The sequence below is a fragment of the Electrona antarctica genome (assembly GCF_951216825.1).
Source record: "Electrona antarctica genome assembly, chromosome: 24".
Classification (NCBI taxonomy): Eukaryota; Metazoa; Chordata; class Actinopteri; order Myctophiformes; family Myctophidae; genus Electrona; species Electrona antarctica.
In genome coordinates, this window is record NC_136803.1 from 13,778,224 (window position 1) to 13,801,842 (window position 23,619).

The 23,619-nt window shown below is 40.1% G+C and overlaps 1 protein-coding gene across 1 annotated transcript in view; it reads left to right on the forward strand.

Annotated features, from left to right (window-relative positions):
• The window catches only part of LOC306917495 (dipeptidyl peptidase 4-like), a 28,047-nt gene continuing 4,428 nt past the window's right edge, over positions 1–23,619 (forward strand). Inside the window, exons 1-24 of the mRNA XM_079495757.1 lie at positions 1–104; positions 235–322; positions 2,242–2,337; positions 3,988–4,079; positions 4,352–4,426; positions 4,517–4,569; positions 4,664–4,736; positions 5,977–6,097; positions 7,843–7,991; positions 8,849–8,946; positions 9,671–9,800; positions 10,915–10,953; positions 11,218–11,316; positions 12,126–12,196; positions 12,318–12,371; positions 13,162–13,271; positions 14,552–14,599; positions 16,392–16,496; positions 17,079–17,148; positions 18,672–18,866; positions 20,644–20,698; positions 21,051–21,150; positions 22,023–22,078; positions 22,774–22,846. Of these exons, the coding sequence (XP_079351883.1) occupies positions 102–104; positions 235–322; positions 2,242–2,337; positions 3,988–4,079; positions 4,352–4,426; positions 4,517–4,569; positions 4,664–4,736; positions 5,977–6,097; positions 7,843–7,991; positions 8,849–8,946; positions 9,671–9,800; positions 10,915–10,953; positions 11,218–11,316; positions 12,126–12,196; positions 12,318–12,371; positions 13,162–13,271; positions 14,552–14,599; positions 16,392–16,496; positions 17,079–17,148; positions 18,672–18,866; positions 20,644–20,698; positions 21,051–21,150; positions 22,023–22,078; positions 22,774–22,846 (2,053 nt within the window). The 5' untranslated portion in view covers positions 1–101. The remainder of the gene's footprint in view (positions 105–234; positions 323–2,241; positions 2,338–3,987; positions 4,080–4,351; positions 4,427–4,516; positions 4,570–4,663; positions 4,737–5,976; positions 6,098–7,842; positions 7,992–8,848; positions 8,947–9,670; positions 9,801–10,914; positions 10,954–11,217; positions 11,317–12,125; positions 12,197–12,317; positions 12,372–13,161; positions 13,272–14,551; positions 14,600–16,391; positions 16,497–17,078; positions 17,149–18,671; positions 18,867–20,643; positions 20,699–21,050; positions 21,151–22,022; positions 22,079–22,773; positions 22,847–23,619) is intronic.

Below are 23,619 nucleotides of genomic sequence, written 5' to 3' on the forward strand. Positions count from 1 at the left end.
AGTCCGGAACAATACAGCTATCCATCCAAATCTTTCCATGAACTTGGGGAGGAGGTTAATCGCACACGGATATACACTACGCTTCACTTGAGCGCACAACCATGGTTCGTAGGCTGCCGTTTTTGGAATACTTATTCGTGCATGCGTTGAAGCAAGCAATGTTTGGTTGTAGTGAATGATTACACACAACTCTTCCTTTTCCTTTCAACAATGTTTGATTAAACTCGAACATAGATTCCATGGCCCAAAGTGATCCTCGGGCTACTTGGGGTGACTGTGGTGGTCATTCTAATAGCGGTGCCGACAGCAATATTTCTGAACGGTGAGTCTTCGTCATCATCGAGTTGATAAGTCATGTTGTATCATATGTTGAGTCAGAGTGACTTGATAGGCTAACTTAATAACCCCACATATAAAGGGGAAAGGGACAATTACGCGTGCGCCATTACGCGTGCACGTTGCATGGGAACAGTGGTGAAAAAATACTCACATGTACTTGTACTTCAGTAAAAGTATCAATACTGCAAGTAGGAATGCTATACATTACAACTTAAGTAAAAGTCCTTAATTCTAAATGTACTTAGGTAAAAGTATGTAGGCCTACAAATTATTATGTATTGGTATCAAAATGTACTTTACTGTAAAGTACCAAATGTAGCAAAAAGTACTCATTATACAGAATGTCCCATTTCAAGTTTTCAAATGTCTAAAAATCTTTTGAAAATAGCAGATCTGCTATGAAAATGTAGTGGAGTAAAAGTAAAATATTTGCCTCTGAGATATAGTGCATAGAAGTAAAAGTATTGGAAATTGGAAATACTAAATTACAAATACCTCAGAATTGTACTCAAGTACAGTAAAGTAAATGTACTTAGTTACTTTTGACCACTGGGAACAGCTTGCTCCAAATGTGAGCTGAGAGCAGAATTCTATCAGTGCATCCATTCCACAGAATCCACACTAATAGAAAATATCTGCTTAAGCTGCTGCTGTATTGTAATATAAACATTAAGGCCATGAGCAAAACACATGATCTAAAACATTGAATTTTAATTGATTTTAATACATGTATGAGTGTCGGTACAGGTATGACACTCCGGTACGGATACCGACCGGTACAGGATGCCGGTATCCAGTCATCATAGTACCAAATGACCACTATAACACTGGATTTACAATGGTTGTCCAAAACACATGGCAATGTTACGTAGCCCCAGGCAATTTGGGAAAAAACGGTTGTTTCAGAGGATGAACGGCAGAAAACACTAAATATTCTGCAACACAACAGGTGGTGGATTCTAAAGAGAACTACAAGCAGGCAAGGCAGCATATATAAGCACACTGAAGGGCAATGACAGACATGAAATAGTAGACAAACTATGAAGGAAAACATAATTCATTCAAGGAAAACATAAAACCCATTTGAACATTTACTTATGTTAAATAAAGGAACAGGGTTATCGTGTGTGTGCCTGCAGGGCACCATGGTAAGAAGAAGCACATGTTTTAGGACGTGTACAGTTAAATAGTGGTGGAAAGTAACATTTGAGTTTCAGTAACTGATAGAATGACAGATGGACACCAGGCATACCCACTGAAGAAGAAAACATCCCCTCTCAAGGTCAAGTTTATTGAATAGTTAAGCTGGGCAGTCATACACTCATTGTGCATCAAAATATAAGATAGGGAAAACAGAGAAAACATGAGAAAACAGCTATGACAGATATAAAACACAAGATGATATAAAAACACAACACAAGGATTTACTTACAACAAAACAATAATAGGCTAAGGGCCCTATCTTGCGCCACCCCTTATGTCTTATCCCTAAACTTATTTGCCATCTTTTACTATTTTGAAAAACATTTTAAAACAGTTCAACTAGCCGATCTACATCGACACATTGTGAACTTGTAGATCGGCTACAATTGAACTATTTTAAAATGTTTTTCAAACTAGTAAAAAATGTCAAATAAGGTTAGGGACATAAGGGTGAAGGGGTGGCGCAAGATATAGCCCTATATGTGCATGCCACACCAACATGTCACTGTAGGCTATGAATGAATGACAAATACATCTGTCTTGATTCTTGTTACATTATCATTTTCAGCTACAATGTTGCGATTTCTTATCATTGTTATCACTGTGTGCGATGGAACATAATATCTGTAAGCAACAAATAACCGGTTGTGACTGGCTGCATTAAGTTTAAACTTTGGCTGCCTGGCGTTTTCATTTCAGATGAGGGAGGATCCAAAATGAAGAGGTATTTCACGCTCAGTGATGTCTTCAACGGCTCCTTCAGCCCTAGTTCCTACCACATGACATGGATCTCAGGTATATAGGCAGTCTGGAACCTAGAGCCAGAGCCAGAGCCCAGAACACAGTTAATGTCCTCTAACTCAGACAATGTACAAATGTTATATAAACTCTATAATAGAGTGCATAGAGAATAGGCTTTTACTTGAGGTAAACAATGAAGCAACTTGGATGGTTTGACATCAGGCCCATTGTTGCAATGTTGAAGGACCCAGAGGGTCACACACAAACAATGACACCATGATCAGAATTACAGATGTCAAATGTGTGTTTACTTTTGGGGTGCATGTGTTTGGTCTGACATACCAACAGTCCTACAGTCATTAGTCCGACACACTACCCAAAACCCAAACCTAAACCTAACCTCAGTTAGGTTAGTTTCACATATGTCGGGAGCCACAGGTTAGTTTTAACCTGCCACATGTTAGTTTTAACCTGCCATCCATGTAGGGAGCCACAGGTTAGTTTTAACCTGCTACCGGTTAGTTTTAACCTGCCACGCATGTCTGGAGCCATGGGTGAGTTTTAACCCGGCCACAGATTAGTTGTAACCGGCCACGCATGTCTGGAGCCACGGTGTTGTCGGACTGTTTATTTAAAAGGGACAATACAAAAAACAATGTATCGAGTTGTAAAAACATGAAACCGTTGCATTGTATATGGGTTTGTAGCCAAGGCTAATTTGCAACGCCAGTAAGTCTAACCAACGTATGCACACCTTACTGGGTTATACCTATGGTCTCTCCAGTACAACGGTTCCACCTTCTTCGAATGTGAAGAGCAGGTGGCAGCTTTTATTCTCAAAGGGACCCGGACACGACCCGGCCGAGGACTCACGCGCCGGAAAAGCGGGCGCCCCCCGTTAAAGTTTTCTCCATTATACTGGTTTCTCGAATTTACTGTAACATTATACACCAATGTATCCGTAAAGAGGGAGGAGAGCTGACCTACAATTAGTAGAGGGTTCCTCTCTTCATCACATCCATGACCAGACCCAGGAGTACGAAGGGGAAACCGGGTCTACAGGCCCTGAAGACCCCCTGGACCTTCACGATATACAGTTGGAGGCCATCGATATTGTCCTTTTCTTTTTGCTGAGGTTTGCGTGATCTGCGCAAAAGGACAGTTAACCCATTTTGGGCGGGAACCCCTTTTGGTGTTTTAAACATGTTATAATTTAGCTATTGAAAAATAGCAGATCTACAAGCTCATAGCGCGCCACCGAGTGGCGCGCTACGAGCTTGTAAGTCTGCTATTTTTTTTAAATCGTGAAAATATTTATTTCAGAAAACTGGAGGATTTAGAAGGACTTTTTAAAATTTTGAGGTCAGGCCTAAATGGGTCAAATGATAAGGGACAATATCGGTGGCACCCAACTGTAGGGGCCCTCTGCATATAGCATCAGCTCAGCCTGACGAACTAACTCCTCATCTGAGCTCGATCTGTAGATGACACATGACATATATGTAACTAGGGTTGATCTGTAGACGACACATGACATATATGTAACATATATGTAACAAGAAACAAGAAATATTCAGATGTAGTCTATGATAGACTACATCTGAATATTTCTTGTTTCTTGTGTCTATCCGGGTTTTCAACCGTGTAACATCTACATCTCTTGTCCAACACTTAATGTTCACTTTTTCTTCTCCTTCCCTGTAGATCATGAATATCTACACAACAACGACGGCTCAATCGATCTTCACAACGTGATCACAAACACATCTGTAGAATTTCTGAGCAGTGATACATTTGTAAGTGATGTCAAATTCGCTGTGCGTGCGTGCGTGCGTGCGTGCGTGCGTGCGTGCGTGCGTGCGTGCGTGCATGCATACTATAGTGTATGTTCTTGTGTCAGTGCATGTTCATGTATGTACTGTACATGTTAAGTGCAAGGGCAATGAATCATGTGAAAGGCAGTTGTATACAAGCCGACTGTGTATTGTGAGTTTGCTTGTTGTGATTCAGGAGGAATGTACGCACAGTTGCACACCCTTCCTAACAGATGTGTCTTTTCTCAACACAGGTTAGAATCGAGTCCTATGAGTACGAATTGTCCGCGGATCGTAAATATGTTGCGTTCCTCAGTAATATCTCGACGGTATGTGAGGCTCTTATTGACTTAATATAAAAAATTGTATAAGTTCTGCCAAGTTACTAATCTGATCATCACTCTGTTGTGTCCCATTAGGCGTGGAAGCCTCCGCATACGATCTCGTTCCACATTTATGACATGGAGAAACAGTACGTATTCCAACTAGACAAAGCCATTTCATATTTAACCACAAGCTCCCAATGAATGAAAGAATGAATGAATGAATTTGATGCTTCTCTATAGGGACTTTCTCGCCACACCTGATGTTCCATATGAGATCCAGCACGTTCAGTGGGCTCCCGAGGGCAATCAACTGGTAATATAATGTGTGAGTGTGTGTGTGTGTGCGCACGCGTGCGTGCGTGCGTGCGTGCGTGCGTGCGTGCGTGCGTGCGTGCGTACATAAGCACATATTTACTTTGACTGATTATGCTGGACTTCAAGGCGTTGTGATACATGAGTCTGTCAAAGGAAACCTTTTTCAAACACTTGTCTATAGATGGAACAGCGAGGAGCAGGGCTTGGGAATCAACACTGTGGTGACTGAGGGTTCAAAGCTGGAATGTAAAAAGCCTTGAATTCACTTAGCACTAGAGAAGTGTGTATTGTCTTTGTGTGGGGGGTAAAGAAAATTGTACTTGTATTCTGTTAATATCTAAGGTTATATATGGGGGGTTTAAACCCCTCCCTTCACCATGTCTGGAAGCTTACAGCATGTTCTGTCCTTCCAACACCTGCGCTATAGAATGTCTGTTGTTGCTGCCATTCTGCATCATAGCACAAATAAATACATATGGTAATTCCAAGCCTACAATGCATGGCCTTCCGAAATTACATCACAGGCCAGCCAAGTCTATGGACTTTTAATGTTTGTTTTGTTTAGAGCCTAATTAGAAATAACCAGTCGTCAGCCAAGTCTATGAATTTTAAAGATTCTGGCAGTATTTTGTATGTGTCTATGGAGTTAACATTACTCTAATAGACCCCCAGGTGTGGTTATAATATTCAAATACTGTATGTCTTCCCTGTCTATTTTTGGTTTCTTCCTGAAAGCTGAAAGCCTTTGAGATCGAAAAATACACCACTTTAGTAACCCTACCCCCACCCACCACATAAAACATAATAACACTTGGTTAGATCTGTAGACTTCTTTGAAATAAATCTTCCTCCTAGTATAATCATAGTACCTGATGATCATATTTTATGGGGGTAGATCTAGTTGTAGCTAGTGTAGATCTTCGTCTTACACAAACATTAAATTCCCAGTGACAATGAATAGAGTATTTACGTCATATGTGGACGAGCAAATCGACAATTTTTGTCCTACACAAACATTAAATTCCCAATTTCCCATTGACAATGAAAGGAGAATTTACGTCAGATGCAGACGAGCAAATCGTCAATTTTCGTCCTACAAAGATTAAATTCCCATTGACAATGAACGGATGATGATAAGAGCGCCCCTCACTTCACACAGGTGTGATTTTTCTTTTTACATAAAGAAGGGCTTGCTGACCGTTTTTTTTGTTGGTTTATTTGTTTGTTTTAATTTGTAGGCATTTGTTTCGGAATATAATGTGTACATAAAGACCAGTCCTGCTACTCCGGCAGAGCAAGTCACATTCGATGGAGAATACAACCAGATCTTGAATGGCATCCCAGACTGGGTCTACGATGGTAAGTGATGACACACATATGAATCACCCCATACCCAAACAATATATCGTTGCGCAGTGTCGCCCATAAACAAACCTCTTATCTCCATATTTAACTTTTTGTGGGGTTTTTTGGGTTTTTTGGGGGGTTTTTTTCCAGCGCAAGTCATTTTTAATCCACTGTGAGTCTTTGTCACATATATCCAGCATAAACAGTCCAACGAATGAAAGGAATGCTTCCCAAAAGCCAAGATCTACTATTCATTTCAACACAGGGAATAAGAGAAATGGAATGCACTTTGATCACCTAATTACATAATTACTAATAGTGGAAAAGGGTACATAGTACATAGTGAAGACTAAAGAGGCCTCCCAGCAACCTCCATTTATCCCTCCTCAATCATAACACGTCAACTAATACAGTTACATCACCAGTCATGCTTACAATCGCATGAGAGCCAGCCTGCATGAGAGCTCAGCTACAGTACAGTAGCCTGCAGAGCAAACTGTCTCACAGGACGTAGAACTTTTTGTGCTTTTAACGTAAATGATCAAGTAGGCTTTGTAGGGTGTCAATTTAATTAATGCCCTATTTGATCACACTGTACAGCATCACACGAAAGCATCAAAAGTAGCAGATCCACAGGATAATTTTTTAATCCTGAATCCTGAAACAGTTGGTTTTTGGACATATGAGGTTTCCACCCCAACAGAGACGATATACTGTACAGGTTTACAGTTGGGTGCCACCGATATTGTCCCTTATCATTTGACCCATTTAGGCCTGACCTCAAAATTTAAAAAAATCCTTCTAAATCCTCTGTTTTCTGAAATAAATATTTTTCAAAAATAGCAGACCTACAAGCTCGTGGCGCACTATGAGCTTGTAGATCTGCTATTTTTCAATAGCTAAATTATAACATAATGTTTAAAACACCAAAAGGGGTTCCCGCCCAAAATGGGTTAACTTCAGCAAAAAGAAAAGGACAATATCGATGGCCTCCAACTGTACATCTCACAGGTTTCAAAATAAACGGAATAGAATAGAAACGTTACTGCCCATGAATGGCAATATTCAGCTTCACTATAGTTGAATTGAAGAAGACAGAGAGATACACCTATACCAGTGGTTTTCAACCTTTTTCACGTCAAGGTCCATTATTTATTCAGCATTTGAGCCACGGACCACCATTTGATGACATTCAGACCCAAGACTAAAGAATATTTGGTTATCACTGGATACGATTTTGTCCACAATTCCATGCTGTATTGATGTTGGTACCGGTATTCTCTTATTGTGAAGACTTCTTGTAAATTAAGTAATGCAGATGTAATGCAGATGCAGAGAGCGTAAACATTGACACTCTTAAGAGTTAAGTCTAATAGGGGTCTATTTGGTTAACAACTCTCCATCATTTAGCTGTGGACCACCTGGAACCCCCTCAAGGACCCCCCCAGTCCTTGAGGGACCCCCCCCCCCCCCCCCCCCCCAGAAGCAACGATTTGAGTTAAAAACGTCTGCTGTTTGCACACATTTTCACGATATTTCAAAAAATTGGAGATCTACAAAGCTTGCATATCTGCTATTTTTCAACAGCTGACATATAAAATAATGATTAAAAGTGGTTAAATGCTAAGGTGACACCGATGCGTTCCAGGTCTTAATGGGTAAAAGTGCAATGCGCGGCGGGAGGGATGGCAGACGATCGTAAGGGGACAACGACGAGACGTACAGTAACTGACCTGATCTTTCTTCCTCCGATACAGAGGAGATGTTGTCTGACGGACTGTTTTGGTCACCTGGCGGGAAATACCTGGCCTACGCCCAGTTCAACGATACGCAGGTCCACGCCATCGAATACTTCTGGTACGGAGAGGACCAGTACCCTGACACTGTCGTGCTGCCATACCCCAAGGTACCTCTCCCATACCTGCGCATGAAAAGGGTATATGGTGGTTTTTGTTTATGGTGTTATTTAACACAAACGGCAAAATCCGGTAAAACACTGTTGTAAGGAGATGTATAGAGCAGCTGCGGGAGTATACAGCAGCTGCATGTCTCTCAGTGCAGTGACATTCTGTGATTATTTTTGCCATAATCATATTCAAATGTACTATTTTCGGCCAAAAACAATGAGAGTGTTGGGGAATGCGTCACCTAGGTCAGTGGAAAGGTTTGAGGACAGTTGCTCTATAGCAATGATTACTATCAGAATATAATGATTTAACCTTTTTGTTGTGTTGTGTTTTAACCAAAAGTTTTAACCAAATCACTTACCCTACCTTCGAGCAGTGCGTACAAAATGATATGCAGTTGGACAGTCATTGGGGATACATACAGTATGCAAAATAGGGGTGGGACGATATGGGTAGCTCACGATACGATATATATCGCAATATTAGGCCCTCGATAACGATAATATCACGATATTCAATATATTGCGATATTTGCGATATATCAATATATTGTATGAAATTTCATCAACGATATATCACGATATCTGCAACTACAAAATACTTGGAACTGAAAAAATGCTATTTTCGTGCTCGGACACAAGGAGGGAAACACACATAGCTGTCTATAGTGGTTGCACCACTCAAACACTAAATTAATAGTGTTTGAAAAAAAAAAGTTTTATTTTTATTTTTAATATCGATATTTTAATAATCATTATCGATTATTTATCGCGGGATGACGTATCGATATATATCGCCATATCGATATTTCAGCACACCCCTAATGCAAAACATGCTGTTTTATTTGATAATTCAGGCAGGTACTCACAATCCTACAGTCAAACTGTTTGTAGTGGAGACCGCCAACACCACGAACATCTCTGAAGTGGTCGTTCCATCAGAGTTTGGCTCAGGGTAAGAAATTAACCTCAACGTCCCTCCCTGCTGTTATATTAAACTAATGTACAATTTTATGCAACGTCTGGAGGTGTCTATAGTAACAGCATCATAGTGGCACTAACGAACCCTATGAAGAGCTGTTACCTGGAGGTGTCTAGTAACAGCATCATAGTGGCACTAACGAACCCTATGAAGAGCTGTTACCTGGAGGTGTCTAGTAACAGCATCATAGTGGCACTAACGAACCCTATGAAGAGCTGTTACCTGGAGGTGTCTAGTAACAGCATCATAGTGGCACTAACGAACCCTATGAAGAGCTGTTACCGGGTCACGTCCAGGCTGCGCAAGCACTGGCTCAGCAGCCTGCTGCTGATTAGGTAGGTCAGTACTTTTTTGACTGGTGTAAACCACTCCTACAACTGGCTTTGTTAGTCTGTCTGTCTGTCTGTGCAAAAAAAATGAGCATGGTTGATGCTGATTGGTTGATGCTGATTTCATTACGTCAGAACACAGCTGATCAGGCTATATAATACCTTACACCACTCAGTTCACACGGGTGTGATTTTTTTATACACTACTGTACTTTGTATTGTATTAATTGCTTGCGTTTATCCTTTTCCCATGTTGTTTGTCTTTTTGTTTTTTGTACGTTGATCCTATGTGATATGGACTACTGTCTGAAATAAAGATTATATATATTACAGTACACATGACAAACGTGTGCATTCTTTCCTCTCAGCGACCACTACCTGTGCACGGTTACTTGGGTGACAGACGAGCGCATGGCTGTCCAATGGATGAAGAGAAAACAGACTGAACTCCTCGTTCAGTTCTATACGCTCAGTGGAAACAACTGGAATGCAGATGAGGTACACAGTCATCAGTCTGTCTGTTTACAATGCATTTAAACTTTACATCCATAAGCCTCTATAGAGCGTCGCAGTCCCGCCCCCTACCATGGACCAGGAAATGATTCTCCGTTCATTTTCCTCATAGACATTTCAGAAAGTATTTATTTAAAGACGTTTACGCCGCGGACAAAGCCAACTCGAGTCGTGACAAATCATGACAACAAACACAATTTTTTGGGCCGAAAAAATAATTAAAAAGAAGAAAAAAACGGCAGGTTACAACACTTTCTTTGTTGTTTTTCTTCTTTGTAATTATTTGTTTGGTCCAAAATATTGTTTGTGTTGTCATGAGTTGTCACGACTCGAGTTGGCTTTGTCCGCGGCGTAACCGTCTTTAAATAAATACTTTCTGAAATGTCTATGGGAAAAATGCATTGGGATTCATTTCCTGGTCCATGGCGGGACTGCGACGCTCTATTGCTCGGCTTCAGTTAGTCCAAAATGCTGCGACATGTCTCCTAACAGGAACTCACAGGCGTGATCACATTACTCCCATTCTGCCTTCACTCCACTGGCTCACTGTTCGCTTCAGAATTTAATTTAATATTTTACTGTTTTGTTTTTAAATCACTGAATGGTTTGGCACCTGAGCATCTCTCTGAACGTATTGAGGCGTATACTCCCCAAGGTCACTTCGGTCTGTGGGCCAGTTAAATGTCAAGGTCACAAAGAAGACCCACCTAAAGACCAGAGACGACGAGCCTTTTCTGTCGTAGCCCCCACGTTATGGAAAGCGCCCCCCTCCCACGTCAAACGGGTGTGGGAGGGGACCTTTACATCTTGCCCTAAGACCCACCTTTATACCTTGGCTTTTTACCCTGCTTGAGAGTTTCTATGGTCTATGTTTTGTTTCATTGTCTGCTGACGCTGTATTTTTCAGTGTTTGTTGTGTTCTTGCTGTTGCTTTTCTGTGTTTTAGATAGGGTATTTCGTTTTATTTTCTATACAGCACTTTGTTAACTTTGCGTTGTAAAATGTGCTACGTAAATAAAGTGGGTTGGATTGGATTGTGATCTATCCATCCATTATGGTTATCACACATTAACTGTTGTAACATTACACTCTGTTCCAGAGTCTGAAACTGACCAGTCGCACAGGTTGGATTGGACGGGTATGTTAAGCACAAAACACGGCTCACACTGTCATAACAATTACCTTTAGCATTCCAATAATTATGCTGGCTTCCATTATACCAATTACAATCATTTGTAGTGCTTATGTGACTAGGTACACTAAATACATGTACATGTGTACAGTGTTGCACTATTACATGCAGTAGTAGGCTACTGTAGTAGTGCATACAAACATTTGTACAGTATATCTTAACAACACAACAAGACAAATACATCATAATAATGATACATTTACTTGTCAGCATCGACCGCTGGCACCAGTGTTTTCAGCAGATAAGAGCAGTTATTACGTGGTGACGAGTGACACCGATGGCTATAAACACATCCATCATGTGGTTGGGGTAAGTACTGTACATGTACATGTTACACCGTTAACGTACACAGTTCCTTGAGAAAATACACTTAGCACTTAACACATGCATCGTAAGTCTGACCGTAGTACAAATGTCTTCTTAAACATTCTGAAAGAATCTGAAAAAATCAAACAAAAAAACATAACAAAAAACACTGTTTCTATGTGGTTCAGTTAAGCAATATTACACGAGAGGGTGTGGGTTAACGTGATTATTGCCACAACAGTGATGCGGTAAGGAACGAGACGAAGTCGAGTTCTGCAAGCATCACTGAAGTGGCAATAATCACGTTAAACCACACCCTCGAGTGTAATATTGCAATTATACAACAGTTACCCTTAAAACTAAGAAAATCGCTGAAAAAATATATATTTTTAATGACAGATGTAGTCACTACGAACACAAATGTCCCAAGAAACTAGCTAGCCTAGCCACCGAGTTTGCTAGCGCTCTGGGAAAACAGAGCAGCTGAATTCTTTGTTTTGATTAGGTGGTGAATGGTGCTGGTTTAACCCACGGCTAGAAGGCTGTTTCAACCAATCAGATTGCTTCCTCGAAACGACCTGTGGTATAATGGTGCACAAACCCTTTCATGTCAAGGACCCCAAAGATTATATGTAATTAGTAGCAGATCTACAAGCTCATATGAGCAGCGCAGCTCATAGTAGTGGAGTAGAAGTAAAGTATTGGAAATTGGAAACACTCAAGTAAAGTACAATTACCTCTAAATTGTACTTAAGTACAGTATTTAGTAAATGTGCTTAATAGTTGCTTTCCACTACTGCTCAAATTTACAGGGCAAAATGAAAGCTATCACCACAGGCCCCTGGGAGGTGGAGGAGATTCTGAAAGTGACTGCAGACAGCGTGTGAGTTGGATCCAGCGGGCATGTCTATCATCTATCATCTCAAATGCAAGCCTTCCTTTGAACGGCATATATCTCTTTCTTTCTACCGTTAATGTACGGTCAATCTGCCACTGCTCCGCAGGTATTTTTCAAGTAACCAGGAGGGTGGCAGACCAGGGGGAAGGAATGTCTACAGGTATACAGTCTATGGAATGAATGGATAAATGAACGAAGTCAACGAACAAACAAACGAATGAATGAAATTGAATGAATGAATGAAATAGAATGAAATTGAATGCATGAAATTGAATGAATGAATGAAATTCAAAGAAATTGAATGAATGAATGAATGAATGCCATTTTTATTTCCGCGTCATGCCACTATTTTGGCCCATCCCATATGGGATTACCATTATGACACGACATGTCTGTACGACGCTATCTGTACGGTCTCTGTTGTGCTGTTATATATTATTCCAGATTTCGGAAAGTTTGAGAACCACTGATATATAGCAACATACAGGTTTTTTAGAAGGCATTTTGTATAATCGGTATCACGTCTTAATGGTTTGTGTGTGTGTGTGTGTGTGTGTGTGTGTGTGCGTGTGTGTGTGTGCGTGTGTGTGCGCGTGCGTGTCTCAAGGTTATAATAGTTAACTAAAACTAACTAAAAAACGAAAACTAGAATTAAAAAAACATTTTAGTTAACTGAAACTAAATAAAAAATTAAAAAAAATTAAAAACGATAACTAAACTGAAACTGTATTGTGTGTTCACAAAACTAACTGAAATTATAGAAAAAATACCCTTAGTTATAGTTTTAGTTTTTATAGTTTTAGTTATAGTTTTTTAGTTTAAAAAACTAAAACTAAACTATAACTAAACTAAAACTAACTGAATTAGAAAAAAAATTGCCAAAAGTAACTAAAACTAAACTATAATGAAAAAAACTAAACTATTATAACTTTTTATGTGCGCTCACACAGGTGGTACAATGGTCGGGGATCCAAATGTCTGACATGTGGATTTGAGATCTGCCTGTACAACTCAGCGCTGTTCAGCCACGACGCTTCGTTCTACACTGCAGTCTGTAGCGGTCTGTCACACACACACACCAGTCACCACACATCCTCTTGAACACATCTAACATGAGCAGCTTCGTTCTACACTGCAGTCTGTAGCGGTCTGTCACACACACACACCAGTCACCACACATCCTCTTGAACACATCTAACATGAGCTTCATTCTATGCTGCAGGCTGTAACGATCTGTCACACACACACCAGTCACCACACATCCTCTTGAACACATCAAAGGCCTCACTCAGACCTTTAAAACATTGATGCATGCTTGTTGTATGAATGTTGTGAGTGTCATGGCCGCCCCAATGCATTTCCAATGGAAGTCACATGGTTTGTAGTCCACATTTTGGACTACAAGCTGTTGTATGGCTTTCGGCTGTGTTTCGACTGCGCCCCTCCCCCTCATACAACACAAATGTTGTGTCAAACCATGTGACTCCCATTGGAAATGCATTGGGGCAAGCTGTGTCACACCCTTTGTATACAACAAGCATACAGCAATCTGTTGCGACCGTGTGAGTGAGGCCTAACATGAGCAGCGGTGGAGAAAGTACGTTTTACTTAGTAAGTAAAAGTACCAATACCGCAATGTAGAAATACGCCGTTAAGTAAAAGTATGGAATTCAAAATGTACTTGAGTAAAAGTACAAACATCATAATGTACTAAAAGTACAAAAATTATACTCATTATGCAGAATGTCTCATTTCAAATCTTCGAATGTATAAAAGATCTTGTGAAAATAGCAGTGGTTAATGTTTTGTAATAATAACTGAAATCTACAAATTAACTAATAGTAACTAAGGATTCCAAATAATTGTAGTGGAGTAAAAGTACAATATTTGCCTCTGTGAAGTAGTGGAGTATAAGTAAAAGTACTGGAAATTTGGAAATGAAACGCTTGTATTCGTGACCTTATTCTTTCGGTCATGACCCACACTTCATGACCATAGGTGAGAGTAGGAATGAAGATTGCTCGGTAGACAGAGGGCTTTGTTGTGTAAGCATGTGTGTGTATATGTGTGTACAATTAAGCAATATTACGAGAGGGTGTACTTTACCGTCATTAATTAATGCAACGAGCCGATAGGCCAGTTCCGTAAGCAGTGCAGAAGTGCCATTAATGACTGTAAAGCACGACACTCGAGCGTTCCATCATGCTCGTTTAAGCACAGCTAGATGGCTACTTCAACCAATCAGATTGCTTCCTCGAAACGACCTGTTGTATAATAATGTACATATGTTGTAGGCCTACTCTCTCTCCCTTGCTAAATTTGTATCTCTTGCATTCAAAGGTCCAGCCATTCCTCGCGTCTATCTCTACGACAACAGAGGTGGAGAAGGTAGACATGCAATCTGTTATTCTGGATCTAAAGTTACACCAGGGAAAAAAAATCTATTGTTTATTATGCTGTCGGGTGGAAACCTCATATGTCTAAAAACTGTTAATTTTCAGGATTCCAATTCAATAACAGCAAGCGTAGCAGATCCACAAGATCAAAACGCATCGCTTTGTGCCTAGGGTGACCAGATCCAAACTGTTCATTTGAGGGACAGAAGTATCGCTTGTGTGGGACAAGTGGGATGGGGGGACGGGACCCCGTCCCCCCATCCCACTTGTCCCACACAAGCGATACTGGAGTACCGGCTTAGCAACTTACTACTTGAGTTGCTATTAAATGCCTTGATGTCATATGTCAGACCATAGGCCTATTGACTATCATTTCTAAACTCCTCTGGTGTCTCACATTTTGTTTTAAAATCATTTTTATGCTATTTTAACAGGCTTAAAAACACGTAATCTTGCAGGAAGAGACAATGAGAGCTTTACAACAGAAGTCCTAACTATTAGGGGACTAACTATTAGGGCATTTGAACACTGATACAATTACCTGTCAGTCACAATGTGGGACAGGGTCTCAATTTGTGGGACACCTGAAAAGTCTTGGAAATGAGGGACTGTCCCACACAAAGAGGGACATCTGGTCACCCTATTTGTGCCACGTTTCCAGGTTGCGGATCTGCTACTATTGATGCTTTGTGCCACGTATCGAGGTTGCGGATCTGCTACTATTGATGCTTTTGTATGATGCTGTCAGTATGATCATGCAGGGTGTTGCATATTATAACACAAAAAGTTAGAATATAATAATAATAATAATATCTCAAACTTATATAGTGCTTTTTTTTTAGAGTACCCAAAGACGCTTTACATGGGGGGGGGGGGGGGGGGGCTTTACAGAGGTAACAACAAAATAAAAACAACTTTATTAGAAAAAGGAAAACACTAAAAGCTAAAAAAACATTAAAAAGAAAGACAGTAATACAGAAGATTTTGTCAATAAATATTGTACCAGAACCAAAGTTCTTCCTGCTCGGTCTATATCCAGAGGGACACAAGATAAAGCGTAATGAACAAATGTTTATAGATATATGTCTTTTACAAAGAGAGTGATAGCATTGACCTGGAAGAGGCCAGACAAACCAAGTATTACACAGTGGTTCAGGGAATTGTCTTTATGTTTACCTTTGGAAAAGATTGCATACATTCTTAAGGACAAACAAGAAATGTTTCAGGAGGTGTGGGGCCGTTTTATAAGATACATAAAGAACAATAATTTGTCACATTTAATGGATGGAGCTGAAGAGGAGTAGTGCTGTTGTTGTTGTTTTTGTTTTGTTTTGTTTTGTTGTTGTTTTTGGTTATTGTTGTTTTGCTTTCTTTATATCAGTAATTGTCTTGTACTGTTCGTTGTTTTTTTGTATATTTGTATTGTCATTTGTGTGTAAAAAAGGAAAATAAATACATTGTTAAAAAAAAGAAAAGAAAAAAAAAGACAGTGAGAAGGGTTAGCTAGGGAAGGCAATATTGAAGAGGTGGGTCTTGAGGGCGGTTTTGAAAGTTTGGAGGGTGGGGGCATCTCTGAGTGCCTTAGGGAAGGCATTCCACAGGGTTGGGGCAGCAAAGGAAAAAGCTCTGTCACCCCACGTACGGAGTTTGGTTTTGGGGATGTCGAGGAGGTTTGCGTCACCAGACCTGAGGGAGCGGGAGGGGACATGACGTTTGATATATATGGAGATATGAGGTTCATGGCCGACAACAACGATATGGTATTGTGTTCTCCATTTGTACAGTTGTAGAGATGAGAGTTCTGGTGCACAACAAAGAGTTTGGAAGTCGAATATCCGAGATCCACATGCCCACCATGCGTCACGGCACCATTCAGATTGGAGATTTAAGTAAGTGCATTAATTAGGCCATCAAATAATCTGAATGAATCTCAACCCATTAAGACCTGAGACCATATTCTACAAATGTCTTCTAAATCATGACAGTTCTTTGATAAACCTATGTTTCTATGTCAGTGGTTCTCAAACTATTTCATGTAAAGAACCCCCAGAATTATATGTATTTGGCCGCAGACCTCCATCTCAAGATATTTTGTTCCAGCGACCTTAAAAAGCTTTTGCTGTGAAAGAATATATATTCAAAGATTTGTGAAAATCAAAAATAGCAGATCTACAAGCTTCGATCCTCGTCAGGTCAGTATGACCTGTACATACTGACCTGGCGAAGATCCACTAGGATCGAAACGTAAGTTTTTTCAATAAATTAATCCTTTACCAAAAAAATGGTGTGTGTGCCCTAGTTCCTTCCATGATTGCTTTATTGGCCCTGCAGGCCTGCACCCACTGTCGAGGTGCGTGTAAATAGGTATACTCTAAAGTGGTTAAAAGCTAAGGTGACACAGATCTCGATGGGATTAAATTAATCTTGAAGCATGTCTTTATATTAATATTTCATATGGATTCTCTCCCCAGAGCTGTGGTACCAGATGACTTTGCCTCCAGGCTTTGAAGAATCTAAAAAGTATCCGCTGCTCGTGGAAGTGTAAGATCCTCATCATCACATGGCGACGCAACACTGATACAACAGTGACTACAGCAGTTTCCAAATCGCATACAATATCAGCTGGACAGTGTGTTTCATGAACTAAAACATTTGAACCCAAAACTACGACTAAAATTTAAGATCACATGACCACACGTCGTTGCTGTCGGGAGGAAACCACCTCACTAAATCTTTTAGGTTTTTGATTTTTCTTTTGCATAAATCAGTGCTTTTGAACAACCTTTAAGGCTGAGCTCAGACCTTTACTGCATTGCTGTATGCTTGTTGGATGAATGTTGTGTAGTGTCATGGCCGCCCCAATGCATTTCCAATGGAGGTCACATGGTTTGACACAACATTTGTGTTGTGTGAGGGGGAGGGGGCAGTCGAAACACAGCTGAAAGCCATACAACAGACCATGTGACCTCCATTGGAAATGCATTGGGGCGGCCATGACACTCACAACGCTGTAAAGGTCTGAGTGAGGCCGTAGTCTGTGTGTTGGCTAAAAGAAATGACAATTGACAATAAAAGTCACAACATCAACTTTGATGAGGCAGTATTGCTTTGTTTTCTAAACATAAAAACACAAGGTTTTCTTCATTTCCTGTAAAACTATATTTTTAATTTCCTGACTAAATGATCATGGAGTTAGGTGGTTTCTTCCCGACAGCAGAGATATGTATCACAGTATTTCTGTGGAAGGAAACATTGAGTACCACAGATGAAAAACAGTCTAAGTCCAAATTTCAGACTGACCCCTCCACGAAAAGGCCTTGTTGTCCTGAATCCTTATCTATCATTTATATATTATGGATCAATAGTGTGGACTTAGACTGTTATTCGTCTGTGGTACTTTTGTTCCTGACCAATGTACTCATTATTTGGCCCCTTTTCGGATCAGATTTGCACATTCATTGCTTCAAAGTAAAACAAATTTTCCACGTACATTCAAGTGACAATGGCAATGATCAATATTCGATATAGTAAATTGATTCGTTGTGCTTAACTGTAAATACCGTAGGGTTCATTTCTTTCCTCCGGAATTGCTGTACATAGAGATTCTATGTATTGGTTGAGCCGAAGCGATTGTGACTCTATTTAAAGTCTTTCTGTATGTACTGTACAGTACTGTATCATCAACTCACAACACAAGACTATCAAACTCAATATCTGACATATACCTGTAGTGAAATTTGGTGATCAAGGTCAATTATGATGAGCCACACGACTCAACTATGAACACCTAGGGCTCTATTTTCGTCTATGCTAAACCCCTTATCCCTAAAATACTGTCGATGAAACGTGTCGATGTAGATTGGCTATTTTAACTATTCAAAAATGTTTTTCAAAATAGTAAAAAAAGGCAAAGTAGTTTAGGGATAAGGGGATAAGGGGTTTAGCATAGACGAAGGGGTTAATATTTTGTACTTTTTTGCGATTGTTATTTCTCTAAGAAAACAAACCCTTGTAATGTACACGCAAATGTGCTTGCAAAAAATAAACCGATTGTGATTTTCCAGATACGGCGGTCCTGCCAGCCAGACAGTAGACTTCAAGTACCATGCGGATTGGTCGTCTTACCTGGCCAGCACAGAGAAAATCGTTGTTGCCAAGTTCGATGGAAGAGGGAGCGGTTACCAGGGCGACCATATAATGCACGCCATCTATAAGCGCCTGGGCACCTATGAAGTGGAAGATCAGATAACAGCCGTCCGGTGAGCAGTGGTGGAATAAGTATACTCAATTGTTTTACTTAAGTAAAAGTAGCATTATTGCAATGTAGAATTACTCTGTTACACGTAAAGGGCCCAGAATTCAAAATGTACTTGAGTAAAAGTACTGGCCGCAAAATGTACTTAATGTACCCAAAGTAAAAGTACTCATCATGCAGAATGTCCCATTTCATGTTTTCGAAATCTTTAGAAAATAGCAGATCAACAAGCTCACAATGCGTCGCGATGCGACGCATTGTGAGCTTGTTGATCGGCTATTTTCAAATGGCCAAAATGTATAATAATAATCAAAACCTACAGTAACCTAAGTAACTCGTTTTCAAATAAATGTAGTGGAGTAAAAGTACAATATTTGGATTCGAAACGTAGAGTATAAGTAAAAAAATCACACCCGTGTGAACTGAGTGGTGTAAGGTCTTATATAGCCTGTCTGACGTAATGAAATCATGTCTGACGTAATGAAATCACACCCGGGTGAACAGGGTGAACATAGCAACCATGCTCATTTTTTCTGCACAGACTAACAAAGCCAGTTGTAGGAGTGGTTTACACCACCCGGGTGAACAGGGTGAACATAGCAACCATGCTCATTTTTTCTGCACTAACAAAGCCAGTTGTAGGAGTGGTTTACACCACTCAAATATTGGAAATACTGTACTTTATTACGTTCCACCACTGCCAGTGAGGAATGGGAGAAGCAGATTTTAGTACAAGTCAACACTTCAAGCACACAGCATTGACCTGAAGTGGTTGCACGGCCCTCACATGGCCGAATAATTGGCCCGACTTTGACCCGTTTAATGCTGTTTACTGTAAGGTAGTGGTTCTCAATCTTCTCTGCAGGCTGTGACCGCCCCAAAATAATGATATTGGAACATTAGTAGAGGTGATAAAACAGTGGGACGTCATCATGAGCGCTGAACCTTGCCGCGGTGTCTCGTTGACGACAGACAGAATGCTGAGTCACTGTGTGTGCGTGTGTGTGTGGGGGGGGAGGGGGACATTAAATGTTGCTGCTTATCTTGAATGCTGCCTCGGTACAGTGGTGGAAAGTAACTTAGTACAGTACATTTACCTAAGTTAAGTACTGTACTTAAGTACTGTGGCTTTCGCCCCATTTTTTATGGAGGGACAGACAGTAGGCTGACAGGAAATGGGGAGAGAGATGGGGGTAAGACATGCAGTAAAGGCCGTCGGGATCGGGAGTCGAACCCGCGGCACACTGCCAGACTGGATTACCAGCCAAGGTGCCTGGACCGCTGAGCCACGGCCCAGGCCTAAGTACTGTACTTGAGTACAATTTTGAGGTATTTGTACTTTACTTGAGTATTTCCAATTGCCAGTAATTTTGCTTCTATTCCACTACATCTCAGAGGCAAATATTGTACATTTACTCCACTTATTTGAAAACTTTAGCTACTACAGTAGTTACTTTGTAGCTTTTGATTATTATTACAACACATACATTAACCACTTCAGCCCTACAGTATACATTTCAGCCATTATTAAATAGCCGATCTAAAAGCTCACAATGCGTCATCTGCTATTTTCAAATTGTGTTTTATATATTTGAAAACTTGAAACGAGACATTCTGCATTGTGAGTACTTTCTACTTTTGGTACTTAAGTACATTTTGATGCCAATACTTCTGTGCTTTTACTCAAATGCATTTTGAATTCGGGACTTGTAACAGAGTAGTTACTAGTTCTATGTTGCAGTATTAACAACACATGCATGTGCATGTTCCCTCTGTTTCAGTGAATTCATCAAAATGGGCTTCATTGATGAGGACAGAATTGCAATGTGGGGTTGGGTAAGTTCCTTAAAAACATTAAAACAGAATCACATTGTTGTAATTATTACACTGTTGAACAATCATATCCTTGGCGTCCCTATTTTGGGCATCTCGTTATGGGCAAAGAATTTCTAAAATGTTGCCAAGGGACCACAGATGCAAATTAGCTATACAGAAAACTCTGGCCAGAGCAAACGTTTAAAACATTCCCAGAAAATTCTGAAAAATGTGGGAAACATTTTCCAAAAATAGCTAAAATAGACGATCTACAAGCTCACAGCGTATCACGGTGCGTCGTGAGCTGGTCTATTTTCAACAAAGTATAAAATAGGGCTGAAGTGGTTTAGCAATGTGGGATTTATCTCCACAGTCCTACGGAGGCTATGTAACATCAATGGTGCTGGGATCTGGAAGTGGACTGTTCAAATGTGGGATGGCAGTTGCTCCCGTCGCTAACTGGGAATATTATGGTAAGCTTCATCTTTGTGTATTTATTGTCATTAATGACACGTAGCTTGCAGTCAGATACACTATTTACACTGACGTGCACCACATTCACTGTTGTTCCTCTTGATGTCGGCGTCCCTGAAGCTGGGTATGCGCTCGTTTGCTCCCACCTCCACCCCAACACTGTATCTATCTCCCTGCTCTTAAACAGTTGTCTAATTTGCTGAGCAGGAGGTGATATAGCCTGTAGTTGGCTATGCGTTCTACTCATCTACTCATAAGTTATCTGACAATATTATTTATCATAGATCACTGCAATTATTAAGTAACATTCTCTTGGAGTCTCCTAGACTCCTACTGAGTTTCCTATACTGAATTGGTTCAGGTTTCATACTGATATTATTGGTTCAGGAATGCGACAAAAACAAAAACAAATCTCCATGAATTTACATGCTTACATCCGTAATCTTTTAACTCCCTACAAGCCTGGCCGCTGCCTGAGATCATCCAGCTTAACCCTATTAAAGGTTCCAAAATATCGCCTTATCACAAAAGGCGACTGGGCCTTTGCTGTACGGGCCCCTCGGCTGTGGAACTCACTGCCTGAGGATCTCAGGCTGGCAAACTCAGTATCCTCTTTTAAATCGTGGTTAAAAACTCACCTTTATTGCACAGCCTTTTTATGAAATGTTTTAATTGTGTTTATTTTGTTTTATTCTTATTGTATTATTTTACTGCTATTATTATCTGTAAAGCACTTTGTAAACTTGTTTTTGGAAAGGTGCTATATAAATAAAGTTATTATTATTATGAATTCAAGGCTTCATGGAGTGTGTAATTGATAGAAAATTACTCATTTTTTGTTTGTTTAATGTTACTGTATTGTATGTTCCAGATTCCATCTATACAGAGCGGTACATGGAGCAACCTTCTGAAAACCCAAACTATAAAGTAAGTACTATACTGTGATAAACCAGATCCAAGTCAACTTCAGAGTTTTTCAGATTCTTCACATTGCTTATTTGCTTCTGGCACTGATCACGTTACAGAATTAACTGATCACGTAGGTTACAGAATAAAAAAAACAAATAATACCTCACTTGACGTCCCAGCCTACAGTATGTCTCTATGGGAAAAGGCCTCATTTTTATACGAAACATGACAGCAGAAAACACGGTGTCCTGTGTAAGATAAATAATGTCTTATTTCAATTTAAATGGAGATAAAACACCCGATTTACACGTCCCAGCCTACAGTATGTCTCTATGGGAAAAGGCCTCATTTTTATACGAAACATGACAGCAGAAAACACGGTGTCCTGTGTAAGATAAATAATGTCTTATTTCAATTTAAATGGAGATAAAACACCCGATTTACACATTGTGGTACAATGTTGTTTTGTACTGAAAATAGCAGACCTATAAGCTTGTTTGTCTGCTATTTTTGGTGCACAATGCCATCGTACAAGCGAGCATACATTTAAGCATTAGAATATTGCAGAGAACAATCACAGCGGTCTGAATGACCCTTTAGCCTCGACTCCCTCTTAAACGAGATGCGACATCTCAAGGGGCCATCCTCTCAATAAAACTTCAAACTTCAAACTGTTTCTGAACAAAGAACACATTCTGATTCATATTTTTCAGAACAGCACAGTTACTGCCTTGGCCAAGAATTTCCATAATGTAAAATATCTTTTGGTTCATGGAACAGCAGACGGTAAGACAATAACTTTCTCAAATGATTCCAAATGGTTCTTGCATTCTGCATTTTAAATACATTAAGTATTTGTACCGTATAAATCACATTAGTATTGTTGTACAAATGTGCATTAACTGATTTATTGATTGATAAACTCTCAGATCAATCTATGTCAATGTATCAATAACAAAACCGTAAACCGCTCAAATGCAACACTGGGCAGATGACAAAGCACATTTCTTTGTCATCTGTTTTTCTATTTCTTTTAACCACTACACTAACATTCCTTTCCTTTTCTGGGTGGAACATTCGGCAAAAATAGCAGAGTAGTAGAGTAGTAGATTTTGGCGAAGAGATTTGGTGTAGAGGGAGAAAAAATAGCGGAAGCAGAACAGAGCCTATCCTGGTCAACTAAGTAGTTTACTAAGAGGGTTTAAGTGGTTATGTGTGATGTAAAGTATAATGGAAAGCCTGAAACTGGCCTGCTGATGCTTGTAGGGCTGCCTCCCCGTTTTTACTACCCCGTTTCGCACCAGTAAGGGGAGGGAGGGGCGGGGGGGCAAGGCGACGGCCCTAGTTACAGTTAGTTGAATCGTCAAAACTCCTGCATTTGATCATCAATTTATTCCATTAGATTAGACCATAGACCATTTTATGGTTGTATCCAGAATGAAAACATTCTCTGAGGTAAACGAGTTGGTGTACATTCCCCATAATAGCCTATAGCCAATATAATGTTTTAGTTATTACATAACTTAATATGCTACTGCCTGTATTCTTCTTGGACAAAT